The sequence below is a fragment of the Osmia lignaria genome, chromosome 9 (assembly GCF_051020975.1).
Source record: "Osmia lignaria lignaria isolate PbOS001 chromosome 9, iyOsmLign1, whole genome shotgun sequence".
NCBI lineage: Eukaryota > Metazoa > Arthropoda > Insecta > Hymenoptera > Megachilidae > Osmia > Osmia lignaria.
The window spans coordinates 14,040,624-14,060,452 of record NC_135040.1 but is presented as its reverse complement, the minus strand read 5'-3'; the positions used below and the strand labels follow the sequence as shown (position 1 = coordinate 14,060,452).

At 33.9% G+C, this 19,829-nt stretch overlaps 2 protein-coding genes across 9 annotated transcripts in view; one reads left to right on the top strand and one right to left on the bottom strand.

Moving 5' to 3' along the window:
- The first annotated feature begins 234 nt into the window (after positions 1 to 234).
- On the top strand, positions 235 to 19,426 carry LOC117604318 (ATP-binding cassette subfamily G member 4). Of its 4 annotated transcripts, XM_034324269.2 has the most exons (11): positions 236 to 412; positions 845 to 991; positions 6,244 to 6,665; positions 11,188 to 11,305; positions 12,388 to 12,583; positions 12,876 to 13,023; positions 14,367 to 14,606; positions 14,685 to 14,801; positions 14,878 to 15,138; positions 15,511 to 15,767; positions 16,098 to 19,426. In XM_034324269.2, exons 3-11 carry the CDS (start codon positions 6,446 to 6,448, stop codon positions 16,434 to 16,436), a joined length of 1,896 nt encoding a protein of 631 aa, XP_034180160.2. In that variant the 5' UTR covers positions 236 to 412; positions 845 to 991; positions 6,244 to 6,445; the 3' UTR covers positions 16,437 to 19,426. The 4 variants fall into 4 exon arrangements, with proteins under 4 accessions (XP_034180174.2, XP_034180160.2, XP_034180151.2 ...); XM_034324260.2 differs by lacking the exon at positions 845 to 991; XM_034324283.2 differs by lacking the exons at positions 845 to 991; positions 6,244 to 6,665 and having other exon boundaries at positions 235 to 412.
- The window catches only part of LOC117604262 (lysine-specific demethylase 4C), a 9,160-nt gene continuing 6,296 nt past the window's right edge, over positions 16,966 to 19,829 (bottom strand). For 3 of the 5 annotated variants that reach the window (XM_034324143.2, XM_034324151.2, XM_034324166.2), the window contains one exon: positions 19,407 to 19,718. In XM_034324143.2, the coding sequence (XP_034180034.2) occupies positions 19,620 to 19,718 (99 nt within the window). In that variant the 3' untranslated portion in view covers positions 19,407 to 19,619. Of the gene's footprint in view, positions 19,311 to 19,406; positions 19,719 to 19,829 lie in introns of those variants that run through there. The other 2 variants (XM_076690168.1, XM_034324159.2) reach the window with 2 other exon arrangements.

The following is a 19,829-nucleotide window of genomic DNA, read 5'->3' as shown; positions in this document are numbered from 1 at the left end:
ATAAAATTAAAAAAACAAAAGAAAAGATTGCACGTTACAGCATGAAAGAGAGAATTGTAAAAGAGATAATCTACACTTATAACAGATATACTAAATCCTTGGAATAATGTAATTGAAATAGAATGTTTGAGTTTTTTATTGATTTTTATTGCCGGGTTGTATTCTGCGCATGCGCAAGGGGTAAGTAGCGAAAGTGGGAGAGAGACAGAACGAAGGACGGCACGGTGTAACTAGCCATAACGAGACAATCAGTCTTCTGCGAACATTTGGGGTGGGTGGTTATTTCATTGAGACGGTGCCATCAAGTATCACGTCATCTAATTTGCTCGCAGATATTTACAGCTGAGGGTTGCTTTACAACATTTGACGTACTGTTCCAGTAGCAATTATCAATTATAATAGCAATTATAAGGTAGGCAATTATCAACTACTGTTCGTACTTTGTATACGTTTACAAATTAACTTGTCCGTATGAATGATCGACTATTGATATGATTTAATGACATTTTTTACGTGAAATATTAAAATTATTATAACAAATTCACGTGTACGCATGTAAAGTTTCTTCTATCGATAGTGGAACAAATTGTCAAGAGAATCCGTTTTCTCCTTGTTTGACAGTGACGCTGGCTGTTTTCTCTCCTTGACGTTTTTCCCTTGACTTCTTTTTTATATATAAACCTTGAAGTGTTTTTTGATAAAATTTCTTAGCATTCCAAACTGATTTAGTAATTGAAATTAAAAGAAATAGAGATCTGGTTTGTAGGGGTGACTGATCAGATTAAATATTAACCAACATTTATACAAAAATGTATTTATGGAATGGTCTATAAATTGTTGGTAGATTCATTCGAGGGCGTGTGCGTCGTTATATTTCAAATCATACGTTCCGTTAACCTTTACAAGTGCGAAGTTGAAAACAAAACAATTGTACGCTCGGGTACACGTGTTTTCCACGAAAGGTTTCATGAACACTGACACAAGAAGTGAGGTATGTATAATAAAAGGCAACAAATGTATTACGTTACATTTTCAAGACCGAGTTTCGCTAGTTATATACAATTGTAGTATTAGATCTTCAATTTTAAATTTAGGTTAAGACACGATAGATTGTGACTTTTATTTATAGAATTATTTTATACTATTAGTGCAGTTGATCGCATCGATCGGTGTTAACTACATATCTAGCGAACGTATTTTACATTGATCATGAACTAGTAACTAGTAATATTCACTGTTATCGCAAACCGTCACAGCTATTAATTTCTGCCCAAGTTCATTTCATATTAGGTTCAGTATTGATCTTGACCGCACCTAGAATTAGTCATCGTATCAATTACATGTATGCAAAGGTTTTTTCATAGGGAACAAAATGAGTGTTTTTTATGTTCGGAATTATATTAGTATAATATTCCGTGCATTTTGAATTGGAAATGTGAAAATGAAAATTGGCGCGAAACATGCGCATTAAGTTTAATATCGCTTAAGATGAAATTACTTATTTGTATTTTATTGAATGTTTATGCATTATAATATTTTGTAAAATTTCTTGCCCTATTAAGAAAACATGAGCTGAATTGTTTATGTGTAAAATTGTAAAAGTTAACGAAAAAGGTTATAGAGAAATCATGGAAATTTCCCTGCGGCAAGATGCGTGAACGCGCATGCGCGGATCGCGTATAACCAGAATTTCACGAATTTAAAATTTTGTTTCGGTATACGTGAAACTTAAAGTAGCAAACAATCACACTGTATATGTTTCAGAAACGTAAACGTTGATGAAGAGTAATTATTGACAATGCACTGAGTAATTATTTAAAATTGTTTAGATTGTTACGGTCTTAATAAGTAATGTCAATGTTTAGTCTAGCAGCGTTAGAGGTTAGAACGAGAATTACTCTACATTTGAAATTATTTCGTAATCGATTGATTTCGATCGTTTTAGTGTAATTATGCGTAAATATGTTTCTCAGAAAAACAAACAATGAAAGGATACCGTTTGACGAGATCAAAGTCTTCATAGGAAATTCGTTTCCGTTCTGGTCTATTAATCAACGGTAACAGGAGGAGAATCGTTTAAAATACGATTCTACTTTTGTTTCGTTTTATCGCGTGTATGTAGAATGTTAGGATTTTAGCTACTGTTTCCATGAAAAAAAAATTGGAAATCGTATTGATAATTAATTTACTGTTCGATAAATATCATGTGTGACTCATTTTGAACAGCAGGTAATAAATAAACGAGTGTACTAATACATTTGTTCTAAAAAGAAGAGGAAACAGAGATACTGTTCCTTCGATCTTACAATTAGTTTAACTTTTTTTTTTTTTTTCTGTTCAAAAGAAACAGTAGTTTTTCTTGGTCTTGAATCTTTCAATTTGATTGATGACACTGTTAAGTCAAGAAGTTCCATACAATGAGATCTATAACTATTCTTCGTAATGTATTCAAACTTTTTATTACCGGAGATGTATAGTCTTTTAATTATGCATCCGCAGTATGCAACTGGGAAGATGTAATGATACGAATAAATGAATTGACATATTTTAGTTATTAACCATAATTAATATGATTAATCGAACAGTGAATTAATTTAAATTGCGTAGTGACCCACGCTTGCTTTAGCGCGAAAACTCGATGATCTTAAAGAAGAATAAAGTACAATCATTTATTTCTCATATTCAGCATTCATGAAAGAATGCAATATATGGAGGTCAGAAACATATGAATTATATCTTCGTATTTGTTCAACCTTGCGCCTTGACGCCGATAAATTGCGTAACCATTTCATTTATTAAATTAATATAAACACATAATATGAATTCGTTGTTAATACAATACTCTCGTTAAATACTCTCGTTAAATAAGAATGTTTGTAATGCGTTACGAGCAGAGGATAACGGAATGAATAATCTCGTGACTGCAACACGTGAATTATTGTTGAACGTCGTTTCGGTTATCTGAACACTCGTGCCGACAAGTTTACCAAAAGATTTCACGAATATTCCTTTCACTCGTATTTACAATTCCTTTTGTACAACGAACTCTTTGTTGAAACATTATTTTTTCTTTAAATGTACGTCATTTTAGAATTGCAAATTTCATGCTTCCAAGTTGCCACTTTACGTCATTATTAATTTCTTTTTCTCATTTTCAAGTTCATTGTTAGGTATAACATATATCTGCTAATTAGCACGCTATACATGAGTCGTCACTACCGCGCGGTGTATATTATTATCTAATCATCTGTTATTAATTTGATTACTGTTTCCTTAAAGAGAAAACAGTGCATCGACATTGAATATCCCGAATACGAGCAATGTTCGTCGCGAAACTTTCTAAAAATACGCGGGATAGGATTTGCTTTCTTCCCCGGAAACAGAGTGAAAGCGATTCCCTTTTTTTTTATATATATATAAATATTCATTCGTCTATAAATTGTATCTATAATTGATCGGTCTGTTAGAAAGGCATAAAATAGACAGGTATTTAATGACTAATATACCTTGACCATGGTTAACCATTTATAATTAGTATTTTCCATCTAATGAGACTGCTTGTATTTTCCTAACGGAACAACCTACGTTTGAATATTTCAAATAGTTTATAATAATTCTTGAATGAAAAAGAAAAATAGTTATTAATGATGACAAATACGTCTTAATAATTCTCGCTGACAATCGAATCATATGATAATTTAATTAGTTACTTGTTAATTAGTAACTTGTTTTATTAGTAAGCATTTTTGTATTTTTAATCAAGCACTAGTCGCGACTGAGGTAATTAATTATGAAACGTACATCTTAATCTAATAAAATGTCATTGTGTTCGTATACTTATATCGGTTACTCTGGATTGCTTGTAATATTTAGTCGTGATCGAATCAGACTCCCAGTAAATAGTAATTCAAATTTTCTCGCATAAACTAGGGCATTCTATTGACTAATCTATTCAACGAAGCGAATACCTGTAATTGTTTTCGAAAAAGTACAGGTGAAAACAGGTGAAACGGCCGTGTTTTTCGATACGGCCGAGGGAAGAAGATGGAAAGTGCCTCATCCGTGGAGCAATTCTTGCGCAAAATAACATACTACCATGATTTTGCAAGCACCGTTAAGAAATCACGAACGTCGTCATAAATGATATCCTCGAAAAAATAGATACATCGATCCTTTCCCAACAATTATTGTTCCGCGTATTAAACGTCTCTTATCGTCGACGTACGAAGATCAGAACTATTGACGAACGAATTGATAAGCCACAAGGAGAAACTTTGAAAATAATTTGTCTGGACGGAACGTTCGAGATTAGGTGAACGATAAAAAAAATTGCAGATAAACGAGGGGTCAGGGTGATTGGATACCGAATGAATCAGATCACTTGCAGTTCAAGATCATTGCATTTCCACGATTATTTCTCATTTGATCAAACGAAGAATTTTTACTCAATTTCACTATCTTTCGATAACATTTAATACTTCGATCAGCTATTTTTCGCATTAGTAATCCTTCGCATTATTAATCTCGTACGTGTTTCATTATAAAACGCATTGAACTGCTTAGTAATTTTCAACTCGACTCGATCGAGGTTCAAAGTTATTCATCGAAAAGAAAAAAAAAAAAAAAAAAAAAAAGAAAATCAGAAAAAGAATATGATTTCTTTTTTTTTCTCCGGTTTATCTCGTTGAATACAATATCCTCCTTGTACCCATTGTTTATTAATACGAATTAGTACTTTAACCTTACGAAGCGACAGATGCAACCTTATAATTATCGAAAGTAATCGAACGATTGAAGTCCGCGAATAATAATATTTCTTCTTTGTTAACGAACCGTGATAGAGTTTCGCGTTGCGAATCGTTTCCATTGAATTTCGTACGCTTGCCTAATCGACATTATTGCCAAAACAACATTGGCGAAAGTTCGACGTTTAATCCTCCTCTTACTTTCCAAACATTATTCCAATTCGCTATAATTCGTCTTCGAGGTGAATTTTAATTAATAATTCAAATGTTTGATATCGCAAAAAAAATTGTAGGAATACAGGAAATCAGCTATTCAAATGACTGACTACATATTGATACAGCTAACGTGTTAATTATTATCGTTGACAGTAATTACAGAGCGACGACAAACTCCGGCGCGGAGTTTGCAATGAATCATTGAAATTATCTTTCTGTATCATTTGCGTTTGATATAATAACAACAAATAAACAAATAACTTGTCGATTTTACACGTCAAAGACCTTTGCTCGTTTTACGAGGCGCATTGAAGTAAAGCGCTGTTTATTCCTAATCGCTCGATGAAACTTATTTCGATGACGATGCCGGTCTTTCCATAAAACGTTTACGTAGTACTTACATCGACACTTGGATAAAGATAATGTCATCGGTTATTTGCATATTCAACGAGATTTCATTTGAAACATTTTGCGTGAAAATTGAATGTTCAATTCGAATGTGTATTAAGTTATATAATTTTTAATTGCAATTTAAATGTAATAAATTAACTAATATCCAATTATCATATTTTTTTTATGAAAAGGGAGAGAAGGTGAAAATTAACGGTGGTCTTTTTCAAAATTTCACTGGTAAAGTGTGATTTAAAAAAAAAAAAAAAGAATTGTAAACACATGAATTTGAAGTTCGAAGTATAATTTAAAAAGTATTCTAAATGGGAAAATTAAATTTGTAATGGGAATTAGCATGATGACCCTTAGAGTGTCAAGGAATTAATTATTGCTTCGATTAACCGAGGGATACCGGTTCATAATTTATAAAAGTCGTTTCCGAGCTGGGATTTGTCTAATGAAAGAATCATTTATGTTGTAATAGTTAACGAAACCGGTTGAAATGTCTGACGAAAGATGCAAGGTGCAAATGATGTCCTTGAAACAGGAACCAGAAATTTCACTCTCAAGTTATATTGATTGGTCCGGCACGAGTTTTTTGCATAACTAATAAATAAAATAATTCCTCGTAAACTTAAACTCTTCGTCTGAATATATGTACATTCTAAATTGTATTTTATTTAATCATTGCAGTAAATCAATGATCGGTTTACGCAGTGATTTTCAGTGAATTTTAAGCTTTAATTTGATATACCACAAGTGCTATTTTGCGACACTTTTCTGTCATGAAATCTTGTCAGACATTCAGTGTTTCGAAATTGGTCATTTGATATTCAGCAAGCTAATACACGCGTTCAATTTATTCAGTATTTTTTTATTTTTTTTATTTCAGAGGGACTCGCAGAGCAATTATGCGAGAATTATAAATCGTCTGGAGATTGGAATCGTGGATAAATCAAGCGAGGAGATAGCAGAAGAATCCTAGCTAGTGCTAGAGATGCGACTAAGAACGTGAATCGCTAGCAAAGCCAAAGCACCGTTTTCACGCGAAGAAACGTTAAAGGAGAAACTCGTAGTTATTATTCGTTTGAAAGATGACCACTTCTCCTCATTGTTCTCCGTCCAGGTCGTCGCTCAGCTGTTGTCAAATCGATCACAGCAGCCACGACGATGTTCACGGTGTGACAATAGCCGCTAAAGATGATTATTTCTTTCAAGAGAAGCATTCTTTTCCAAAGAGACCCGAGGTGGATCTTGCCTTCTTCGATGTACGGTACACGGTCAGAGAATGGAGCCTTCGAAACATCAGACCGAGTAAGTTTATTTTCGAAATTGTCATTAATGCATACTTCGAATGGATGCTCAAATTGCGCGCCATATTGCGCCCCATATTGTGCGCGTGCGCATAGAGCGAGTAAATGCGTAGAAGACGCGATCGGGGGTGCGTTGAAATTACTTTCGTAAAAGTGACATATAATAGAATATAATCGCAGATAGTGCGTTGTTTATATATTATACTATTTCTCGTATAAAGTGTCGTTAGTTTTTCACGAAAGAGTGTTAAGTTAGGAGGGAAAGTAGGTCCAACAACGGTCTTAGAAATCTCCGTGACGATGCTGCGCGGAAAGCGGAATCCGACCCCCCCCCCCCACCGGAACTCGAGCAAGTTAACAGTACTAGTGTTAACGAACTGTACGTATTTCGTTACATTTTCTTTATTTTATCCCGAGAAGAGTCTCGTAATCACGATTTAAGATGTGGACAGAACGAGCGTAGATCTGTTATCGTTGTTCCAGGGTTAAACATCGCTTTTTTTAACCACGGTCCTTGCACTCATTACCAAATAATCATTCTCTGCAAAGTTCCTATGATAAGAATAAATTGATTTTTTTTTTTCAAATTTTAATAATCTTTCGTACTGTTTATAGCACAGAATAACTGAACTCTTTTGAAATTGATCAAGCAAAGATAAGGAAACTCGTAACTTTTATAGGTTAGATTCGAAAGCGATCAACTATACGGTAAACTTTAGGATACGCAAACAAATTTAAGATGAAATAAGCAGCTTTTCTTCCAATGACCGTGTCATTTTCTTAAAGGTTACGGTCGCTTAGTCATAGGTCAGTGCTCTATAAAAGTGTAGGGGTCAAGAGTATACGAAACGCGCGCGCATGTTCCTACAGTTTTTTTTTACTATATTAAATGCCTGCCGATGACGTCGAGAGAAAGCGATGGAAGTGGTCCAGCAAGTAGCAAAGAAAGTTTTGAAACGGAGAAAGTGGTTGTTCGTTTTGAAAAGAGCTCTCTTCCCTTAGATGCTGGCAGAAAGGATCGTTCCTGCACGTGTTCCGAGAAATGAGTCGCTTGGGAAGGTCGGCGCACGTGAAAGGAGATACACACGGTTCATTCTGCCATTTATGTATACATAAGCTCTTCCACTTTGCCATGTAAATTACGTCGTGGTTAAGGAAAAATAGCGTTACAACTAGGGAGGAAAAAAACAAAGACGATGATTTATGATACCAATTGAACTTCTGCATACGAAATCAACCGTGTGCATTGAAGCCTTGTACAATATACAATTTTCTGTTGCCACGTGTTGTTGCTACTTTGAATTGATAAATATAATTGAGATACGCACAAAAATTCATAACAAATTTATGCAACACACAAAAGTTGTATACTGAAAAATAACCGATAAAGTATTAAATATTAATTATTAACAATGAATGAATAAAATTGTATCCAAAGGAAACTGAAAGGAAGAAAAACAGCGCCTGAAATCGTCTAAGATATTTAAGTATAAAATAGTAAGTCAGAGGTTATGTGTATTGACACTAGTGCATCTAGAATGTTTCCTATCCATCGAATAATCCTACGTTTTAGTATAAATCTTTCGAGTAATTTGTATATACATATGCGAGTACTTTACTCCTTTCGAACATTCCAGTTCCGGCTATCTGGCTGTTCTTTTTTCTCTTCGGTTTGTATTATACAAACAACAAGTTCGCTTATTAACTATCGTATCGCGACCTTTCGACTGGCGTAAAAAATCCCAGATAATCGAATCGAAACTCGTTCGCATTTGTTACGTTCAGATTTCAAGGAAGATCCGAACCGACGATGTACTTGAATTTATAAAAAAGAAAAAAAAATAATTATACGTGAAACATAATTTCTCCCATTATTTTGTACTATCGCGTTTATTACGCTTTTTTCTTCACGTCGATTACAGGGTAATACTTCGTTTAATTGATTGCAGATTTATTAATTTAATCTCGACGTAAAGTTTATAAACTTCTTGCCGTCTTTTTTAATGATATTTTTTCCCCGTAAACTTGTACTTTTCCAGAAATCATTATTCCGTCAGAGGAATCGTTAAACATAATGTTTAACGCGTTCGTTACCGGATCCAAGAAGCGGATCGGTCGTTGTGTGCCGCAACCTTCGAACGCCAGCGACTGAGCACGCGGTACCGCGTGGTCGGACGTTTGCCGTCGACTGCGGTGCACGTGATACCGAGCACAAATCAATCGGTTATTCCGTTTTCTTTTTTTTTTTCTTTACCTATTAAAGAACATCGCGATTATCGTGTTTTCTTGCACGTAAGACAGTTCGACGATAAACGTATGTACGTGAAGTTCAGTGGGTCGCATCCGTTCTCGAGGAAATTCTTGTATTATTCATGGGCCAGCAAAGGAAAAGATACGTCATCGGCGACCACTGGCTCCGTATGGAAGAAACGATAAAAATCACGGGTGTTCGATTAGGCTGGCGTTAGATACGATTTCTAAACATCCAAGAATATTTTAGATTCCACCAAACGGTTCATTTCCATAATGGTAGTCGATGATTGATATCAGGAAATACCGCGAAAACAAGAAAATTTTGAATAATTATTACCGTGACGACGATAATTTAAAATAAGGAACTTAAATTTTTTTTTATTCAATCAGCTTGTAAATAATGTTATTAATTTAATAATAATTTCGACGCCGCGAGTTTAATAATAATTACAATCATAGCGTATAGCGTTTTAGGTTAACCGACTTCCGGTCGAAAGTCGTAACACGTTTCTCATCGATCCGGGAAGATCTGTAATATTTCTGAAAAATATTAAGTTGTTCTTTTGAAATTACGTAAAATTGTTTGATTAGCGAGCATAAATTTCTGAATCCTGTTTTCGCCACTGTACACGTACGCCCGCATTTGGAATAATTTTATTCCGTTTCCGTTTGGAGGTCGATAAATACGTGACGACATGACGTTCGTGCGTGACAACAGCACACGCATATTTTATGACGAATACTCCACGAACGTAGGTACAAGTCTCTCGGTACGCGTTGCATCGGCTAGATCAGGGGGTCGGCAAACCTTTTTTTCTTTTACAGAGACATAAATTAAATATTTTTAGACTATCAATGCCGGGAGGTGAAATTACGATGCCACTTTGGTTCGATAAAAGTGCAGAATTGTGGTGAAGAAAAATCAAATTTCGCGAACGTTATCAATTCTTTGTATAACGGCAAATTTTTTATTGAAATTTCTCTGAAATTGTAGCACTTATAAAATGAAACCTTTCTGAAAGGAAGACAAAAAATAATGCCGGAACTCGGACGATCATTCTTGTGTAATTCGATGCAACTGCAACTGTGCGTATTCGTTACTGGAAACGGAGCTCTGTTTTCTCACAATTTATATTACGCTGATGTTTGCCACCTTTACTATAATATCTAAACAGAATTTATCGATAAAATTGCATTCGATAAATTTTATTTCATTAATCTTGTCGATTTACACGACTGTATCGTAATATAAAAGCGTCTTTAAATTTTTGAATCATGCGTAAGAATTCGCATTCGTCGCAATCCGGCGCAACCCGACGTAAGGCGACGTGACCCGAAGTGACCCGACACCTTCCGACACGACCCGATCAACAGCAGTCGGTAGGGCTTTTTGCGATGCGACGCGATACGATGCAGTACGATTAATTTTCAGCTCGTAATTAATTGCATAAATTGCAATCAGATATTACATGAAACATAATGTTCAAAAAAGAAAGAAGTACTTGTCACAGTCGCAATCACAATACGAAACGTATCTTTAACATTTATTATAATTTTACCGAGCGTTTTTCAATGGTAATCGATGATTAATACGCGTCAGTTATACTAATGACCAGCATTATCACGGAACAGGTGGTTTTTTTTTTAAATGTCAAGCGCTCTTATCTTTGATTAATGGCAAATGTTACGTATTTTTTTGCGATCCCGAATAGATTACTAAATGTACCATTGATAATTAAAAATCTAGTTAATATTTTTAAATGCATTTTATTCGCACGTAGATATTATTTTAATCAAACATAACAATATCCATTTTTTTCGTGGAATATAAATTGCCTAGATAATAGTAAAAGAAAAGTATAATTTTTCTATCGGTTACATAACTTTTTGTATGATCAAATTGCCTTTTTAGAATAGATCAATTAACCGATCATTGAAACTTCGTGTTCACCGTAGAAATTACAGAACTTTGACGCTCCTAGTTTGCTTTCAGAACGGCAAAGTGCATTGAAATCCCCAGTTTTAGTTCGTTAAGGTCGCTTTAGTTTCACTTGCTTGAAATCGTTCCACTTGTTCAATCTTGATGCCAGATCATTGAAGTTAATTCTCTCTTGTTTGTTCACCAGTATTTCAATTCTGACTCGTTTCAAATTTAACCAGGTTCCTCTGACAAACTACGATCTACTGCAATTTCAGGCAGTAACAATTTAAATTAGATTTTTATTTTGACAAATATTTGAAAATTGGTTTTTTCTTTTTTTCTGTTACAGATTACAAAGAAATTTTACACGGTGTGAGCGGAGAGTTCAAAGCCGGCGAACTGGTCGCTATAATGGGCCCTTCCGGGGCCGGAAAATCAACTTTGCTGAATGTTTTGGCCGGTTACACGTGGGTATATTTTACCGTTCAATTATCTGTAAACGTGACTTGTTATTTCCAGTTACTGCCCTCCATGCCCGAACGTGTATGTTGATCTACGTCTACGTCGTATTTTTTATTCCATCATTAAACCTGTTTCCCTAGAAATTATTATTAAAAATTCATTTAAGCATATCAAGCTTTAATTTGATATATCATAAGCACTATTTTGCGATACTTTATATGTCATCAATTTTAATCAAAATTTATAAAGTTCCAAAAAAATTGGTCATTTATGCAACAATTTAATACTGTTGTTATTTTTCATTTTTTTGTTTTTTTTTAAAGAAATTACCTAGAAATTAAATTTACGTAATTCCGTAAGCTCCAGCAGGATTTTATTTTGTTTCAGATTGAAATTTCAATGAGAATCACGTACACTGTTCTTGGCTACTCGTTTCCGTGTAAATCGAGCCACCGTTCTTTTTATATTTCTTGAACGTTCTTCGAAAAAATTATCTGTAATTACTCAGAGAAAATCGACGTGGAGTACGTATTTCTTGATGACACATCGATCGCTACTGTAATCGAATATATTTGAATAATGAAAAACTTTTTCTTGTAAAATGCTTGTATCACATTTTTCGAAGAATATTCAATCAATCAGAATATTTCTATTACCTCTTTAACATTCTTTAATTCTTTTTAAATGATTCGGAGAAGAGTTGAAAACCGACGACGCACCGTATGCGTCCTATAATCTGATAGAGAGGATGACGCACCATGTGCGTCCTACAGTATTTAATGCAAGACGCACCAGGTGCGTTTTATAAAGAAATCATTATGAAGTAAATATTATATGTTTTTAATAAAAAGAAACTATTCTTGAATAATTGAAGACTCGTTTATGCACCATTTACAGCGTTGATTATGGACTGTAGTTACGATTCAATCAGATATTCAGTGCTCTTTAAATAGGCTTGTAGCTGAATTTATTACAGTACACATAGATTGACTACGTTCTAAGAATTGTCCAATGATTACTTATGCAATTTATTAGTTTCTGAGTAAAATGAGAATGTTAAAAATATGGAAATTGGATAATGTTTCAGAGTGAAGGGTGTGCAAGGGGAGATTCTAGTGAATGGTAAAGTTCGAGGACCGTACAGTGAAAGGTGGAAAAGAACGTCGTGTTACATACAACAAGACGCGTTAATGAGAACTAGGCTCACCGTGGGAGAAGCCATGACATTAGCAGCACATTTGAAACTGGGATACACGATCAGTTCAGCTTATAAACACACACAAGTTCGTAGCAATTTGAAGCATCTTTGTCATCGTTATTAGAAGAAATGCAGCAATAGTTTAACACGTTTCTATAAGGCATTAACACTAGATTGCCGGACAAATAGGTCCGTCAAAATAGGAGGGGAGGGAATTATTAAAAACCAACATATGTTTTAAAAAAAATTATTTAAGTTTTTTGATAAAATCGTAAATGGCAATCTAATGTTAAATATCCGATCACGCGATATCGAGGGATAGATTCATAACGTTTAAACATTGCGGCACACAGTGACCGATTCGTTTCTATTATTAGGTGTTGGAACTGTTAGAAATTCTCGGCCTGAGCCACTGCTACGACACGTTATGCGGAAAGCTATCCGGTGGGCAGAAGAAACGGCTAGACATTGCTTTGGAACTTTTAAGTAATCCTTCAGTATTATTCCTGGACGAGCCAACAACCGGTAATTACGAAACTCCACCAGCGTTCAGCTCAAAATGCTTGATAAATTCAAATAAATTTCGTGTGTTGCATCACGGTGTGCAGAATACGGTCAGGATGAAAGGAGGACATTGTATGGATACAGTAGGATTCATTTTTAAACCGTCTCTCTTTAGTAAAAATGTTTCACATTATGTATTTTTTTATTTTTCAACATTCTACTGGTTTCTTGTCTGTTACCTCGCAGATAATTGTATACTGCCTATGCTAATTGGTTTAATTAGGTTGTGGGAGAGCTGTGATTGTACCAAGGTTAAAAAGAACACCGATAGGGAAGAAATAACGGAAGTTATCATATCCAGATACAAAGATACCATTGATCGACGCGGAAGAACCTTATTATAATTATCGTAACACGCATACATCCTTTATAAAAAGATAGAAATGAAAATAATTAGAGGCATAGAAAAGTGTAGGTAACGAGAATTCAATGAAACATCAAGGAAGTTGTCTTAAATTTTAAACGAAATTCTTCTTTCGTCCTTCGTATTTGGCTTTATTACATTAACACGTGATTAAACATAATTGCATAAAAATTTCACTGTGGACGAAATGTGAACAAATATGCAAATTATGTTTAAAAAGAACTCCTAAAAATATTTTAAAAATAGCTCCTCCAAATGGGAATGCCTGTTTAAATTAAAATAATCAATTAACGTGGCATGAATGAAACTCTTGGAAGTTAAATAAAAGGATACGTCGAAACTTGCCTCGTGCAAAACGATACAAGGCCTTCGAAGATGTTTCGTAATGTCTTGTCATGGTTCACGATGCACGCTCCCCATTATTCTATTCAAATTTCGTGAACGATTACGTGTCGACTTTGTATATGTCGTTTTGTTATTTATTTCATTTCTATACACGTTATCACACGTTTGAATATTCAAAGATATAATTTAACATAACTAAATTAATTTTCCTTATTAATTGTTTTCTTATTTTTAATACATATTAGATCATATTGTTTCTTATCCTACCTATTTATCATATTTGAAGTAATAGATATAAATCATGTAAAAATAAAAATAAAATCATACGCCCCCTTCATCAATAACTAAAGGATTAATCAAACTTATATGTAAAATGTTTTATTCTTATCTAACAGTGACTAACTCGTGTTTAACTGCATCATCATGATTCACGTAATTACTATGTATATTTTTCTGGCATCATCTAATGACAAGAGTAATTCCATGTACGCTGAAAAGCTTTAACGTTTAACAATTATTCGCATATACTTATCTTCTGTCTAGGAAACTAAAGAATTTCTCAATAATTTAAACACTCCTTTCTGGTTTTTTTTAGGTTTGGATTCGTCATCGTGTAGCCAGTGTATCGCACTTTTGAAGCGTCTTGCTAAAATAGAAAGGCGTACAGTAATATGCACGATACATCAGCCGAGTGCGTTGCTCTTGGAGATGTTTGATGCTATTTACACGGTCGCTGCTGGATATTGTATATACAGGGGTCCAGTTAAATCACTGTTGCCTCACATGTCTTCGATCGGTGTTGATTGTCCTCCATACCACAACCCCGCTGATTTTCGTACGTATCCATCCGTGGAACGGTTCATTGGAGATTAATCAAAATGAGAATAGAAACTAAGATGAATTTACGATACAGTTTTAGAGGTGGCGATTGGAGATTATGGTATTAGCGTTGAGAAATTGGCAGCTGCGGTGGAAACAATATCAAAAGATGAAAAATCAATCACGTACACTATGAAATCGCAATTAGATGGTAATTAGAACGTTTTCTCACGAGCCTTTACATTTCTGTCTCCTATATTGTTAACTTTATTTTATTAATTAAACAGAAAGCACAAAGGAACCACCTCCACCAGCAGGATTCCTTGCACAATGTTACCTTCTCTACAAAAGGCAGTTACTTTGTTTGAAGAGAGATTACACATTGCTGGTGGTACGTTTACTCTGTCACCTGCTGATCGGTGTAATCTTCGGCTACCTGTACATGGGAAGTGGTTACAGGGCAAACGGTGTCCTCGCTAATTACGTCTATCTTTATGGCTCGTTGCTGCTGATCGTCTACACAGGCAAAATGGCAGTCACACTTGCCTGTAGGTATTAATTACAAGCGGAGATTGATACACAGTGGCCCTTCTTTCATTCTGCTACTATCGCTTCTCATTGCCATCAGTTTTTAAATCTAGGTCAAGGAGTCGTGACGCGTACATCTGCTGAACTGCAACGCACAGAGAGTTTACAGTAATCTCTTGCAGGCGTTCACTACCGCAGGTCATATGCATTCTTTTCTGTTCGCCAAAACCGTGCCTCACATTCAATCTTTGCGAATTATTAACATACCTCAATCTAAGGTTCATCAGAGTCAACATATGTATTCATATATTAGTCAAACACAGAACCCCAAATGAGATAGAGTCAACAAGTTAAACACAGTTGTTGAGTAATTATTTGCATTGCTTTTTCAGTTCCACAAGAGATGCGGATCCTCTCAAGGGAACACTTTAACCGTTGGTATCGGTTAGCACCATACTACTTCAGTATGCTATTGGTGGAAATACCATTCCAAGCGTCTTGTGCGGCAACCTATTTAGCCGTGAGTTACTGGTTAACAGGGCAACCCGTTGAAACTCCTCGTATAATATCCTTCATGGTTGTTAGCATAGCTGCTAGTTTGACGGCTCAGGCTTGGGGTTTCTTTATCGGTGCGACTACACCAGTTAAGGTATATACAATATTTTCTCAAGTATTTTAACCTTTTCGCTACGGCAGACTTGCGAATACGCTGTCCTGCTACGGGGCACTTAAAAAATAAAATAATAATCTTGTAATATAAAATAAAATAGAAATTAAATAGAAGAAATCGGCAACTATAGAAATAACAATGTAATAATATTCTGCTCTACCAAACCGTCTGGTGGGACGGGTGACCAAAGTCATCGTCAGTGCATAAGGAGCGTCAGATGTTGGGTGACTATAGTTGCCGTTAGTAGCGAAAGGGTTAATATGCAACTGTATTTACAAATGTAACGCATATATTTATTTCTGTTTACAGATTGCTGTATTCGCTGGGCCTATAATAGCAGTGCTATTTTCCGTGTTCGGATTTTGTATTCGTTATATAGATACTCCTCAAATGTTTAGATGGATGTTCCATATATCGTATTTCCGGGCCAGTTTTCACAGTCTTTTGCATACTGTTTACGGTTTCGGTAGGATGGACTTGAAATGCGACGATTTCTATTGTCACTATAAGAAACCGACGCAGTTTCTTAAAGAAATGGACATTGCCGACACGAGCGTTGTTAATAATCTCATTCTAATCCTTGGTATCGGTGTGCTGATGCATTTACTGACCGCCAGTGCTCTCTGGTGCAAGCTTAATAGAAGATAAAAAAAAGGAATTATTTATTTTCGATCTCGACTATCCAGTATTGATGTTGGTCGTTCCATTGGTTGATTTATTTATCGTGAAAATTGACGCTAAAAGCGCTGATTTAAAAAAATGGTTCGATTGGAACACCTCATATCAGATTTTTAGTTACATTAGAAGCGAACACTAAAGATCTGTTATAGACGAATTTAGTTTCCGCTGTACTTACTTGAATGGAAATTGACATTTAGGAAGAAATTCGAGATTAAAGTGATAAAAAAGCTGGTTCTGATCTTTTCGTGGCAATATACTAACTTAATCGTACTATTAGCATGTAAAAGCCTTCAAGTCCTAGATTTATTGTTATACTATTATCAATCGTTACAGAAATATTAAGTTATTGCATATATATTTTCTTTTGTTGAAAGCTTTAAAATATTTTGAAATTCGAATCTTACAATTACATGCACATGGGGTAATTGAAAGGCAAACATATTTTCATATAGTACAATGGTATCGTGCATCGATACTAATTATTAAGTTAATTAAACGTAAGGAGCAGTACGTGTTAATTTTACTTATTGTATCGTCACAATGTGACCTACTTAAATATGAATTTGGAAAAAAGGGTTTAGAAGGATTCTTTGTTCCTAACTGCTTGAGACCATCGAACAGCTTCTTATGCATTACACAGAATATTGTATTGATTACAATACTGATGTTGGGGCATTGTATACTATTTTTATTCAATGTTATTACAATGTTCATTCGTGAACATTTTCTTCATCAAAATGTTCACTGCTGAATGAATAATTTCGTTTGTAACAGACTATATAGCAAGATTGTTGAATTGATTGTTTAAAAAACAAATTTAATTATTTTCTGTGATATATACGTTAGGCATTTTCATGGCACTACATAGCAATGTTTACATATAACTATATGTCAAAGAAAATAGAAGAAAAAAATCAGTAACACAAAATATTGATTAAAATGAATGAATGTCTACTGCATGGATATAACCTTTTTTTACTACCTACAAAAATTTCTGTAGGTAAAGCTAACAAATGCAAAAAAAGAAAAAAAAACAGTTTAAATTATCAACTAAGTAACAATACACTATAGATTTGTTGTCAAATCTTATTACACTGAATGATATTTTTTTATATATAATTATATGACATAAAATTTAGTATTACAAAACATGTAAAAGATTTTCAATTAACATGAAAATCTCTAAATAAACGCTCGTATACAATTTTATATCACCATTTGTTATTTATGATTCATTGGTGAGACCTGAATAACAATAAAAAGAGTAAGTCAAATATGGTTGAACGAACCATATACTTCATTACAACTTTTTATTGTTCTCCATGAATTCATAAGAAAAATTTGTAAGGAATTAAAAAACTACATTGTCATATTTTATATTCTGTTTTTATTGTACGTTGTATCCAATGTCTCTACACTTGGATACATCAACATTTTCTCTTTTTTTTTTTCTTATTAATATCATAGAACGCTAATACAATTTCCACGACCTGATTTAAACAGTAGGTATTATAAAGTGGTCGAGGGAAATTTCACTTTTCATAAATTACATTAGATTAAAATGATCGTTTTTCTTGACACGCGCGCGCATATCTGTTTCTTAAGTAAAATTAGGAAACGAATTTCAAGAGATCATTATGAACAATATTTTGAGTGACAACTTTCATCTACAAATATACATACATATGTGTTACATCGATGGTGCTCTGTCAAACGTTCACTGTGTCACGCAGATTATGTTCAATTATGAACTAAAAAGGAAGAAATTTTGTAAAAAAATTTCGAAACGTGTACACTGTATTATAAGAAACCGTGATACAGAATACCATATGACGAATGACATTTTTATATTACAAATTTTCGTTAGACGATAAACGCGTGAATGACGTAGAAAAAGAAAGAAAAAAAAGAATAATTGATGACATGATTCGCTATGTTAAAAGGATCAATAGCCTTATTTGAAATAGCAACTTGAAATGTACACTCAATTTATTAAGTACAGTCAAAACACAACTATGTACTTGATCGAAATAATTTATAGAATTCATAACAAATACAAGAACAGCAATCTATCTATTACACTGATTTACAAATAAACATTACAGTAGACAATCTCATTGGTACCTTTTATTTAGGTACAATTCAATTTATTGTGTAATAACGTACACAGTGTAATCTCTTGGGAAACTACTGAAAGTCTACTGAAAAGAGTTTTTATACCTAAGTAGAATTCTACATAATGCTTTCAACGGCATATGTTATATTTTAAAAAAGATTTTTTAAACAAATACTCACAACAGAAATATGTGATGTTTCCAATTTCATTTCCTTATATAGAACAAAGTAAAAAAGTGACTTCTAATCTAAACCCACGTGGGTTAATTATTTAAAAACATATTCTGTAGATATATACAGACACGTGTATCTCACAAATTTGATTTATTAAATATTTCTTTGATCCTTATCGCTTGCTAATTACCTGTCAAATCTTGGTGTAAATTGTTGTAAGTTGATACAAGGAATAAGGAAAAATGCCATGCTTCGTTTTCGTTACGCAGATCTTGATTGGTGGTAAATTATTTTCTAATAATGCGATAAAAGATTAAAAATTTGAAAATTGTCTATTTATAGTCACGAAAAGCACGCATTATTATTGTAAACATGTAACGTTGCGGTTTCTTTAATACTTTTCTCCACGTTATATTTGGCGTACAAATTAATTAATCGAAGATTTACCGATTATTCAAATAATCGTTGCCATTATCGTATTCTCGTGCCATTTTAATTAATCTGTACATCTAATATATGAAATTCTTGAACCAGGAAGAATTTTTATTGATACTGGAAATGAGTGATAAGCAGCAAATTAATAGTGTACTTAAAGACGTAACTACGATGCCGATTAAAATATCGGTGAAGTTTGAAACGTGAAGAAAATAATTGAAAAAAAAAAGAAACAGAGAAATGAAAAGAAAAACGAATATGACGAAGAAAAAAAAGAATCTATCGGTTTGGTCTAACCCGAATGCATATACACGCTTAGAGAAGACCAAATTACTTAGGTACATTATTCGTGTATGTTATTTACAGCGACTGAATATTATTTGTCTCTATTAATTATTTACATCAAATTGTATATATGATTTTCATTTAATCACAATATTTAGACTGTTTCACCTTTCTATGCGCTTCTAATTCATCCTCTGCGCCATACAGATGATATCGGTGCTTCATTTCGGTCGCAACGGACTTTAATAAAATTAATGAAAAATAATCAAAACCAACGTAAGATCAAAGGTGCCAAGAGACAAATAAAAAAAAAAAAAGTACGACAGAAAGGAGAGAAAAAGCAAGGCGAAT

Coding starts and splice junctions, on each gene's coding strand:
- LOC117604318 (XM_034324260.2), top strand. CDS start 6,446: ATGACCACTTCTCCTCATTGTTCTCCGTCCAGGTCGTCGCTCAGCTGT. Junction 13,024..14,366: donor CCTGGACGAGCCAACAACCG/GTAATTACGAAA, acceptor GGTTTTTTTTAG/GTTTGGATTCGTCATCGTGT. Junction 14,607..14,684: donor CCACAACCCCGCTGATTTTC/GTACGTATCCAT, acceptor TTTACGATACAG/TTTTAGAGGTGGCGATTGGA.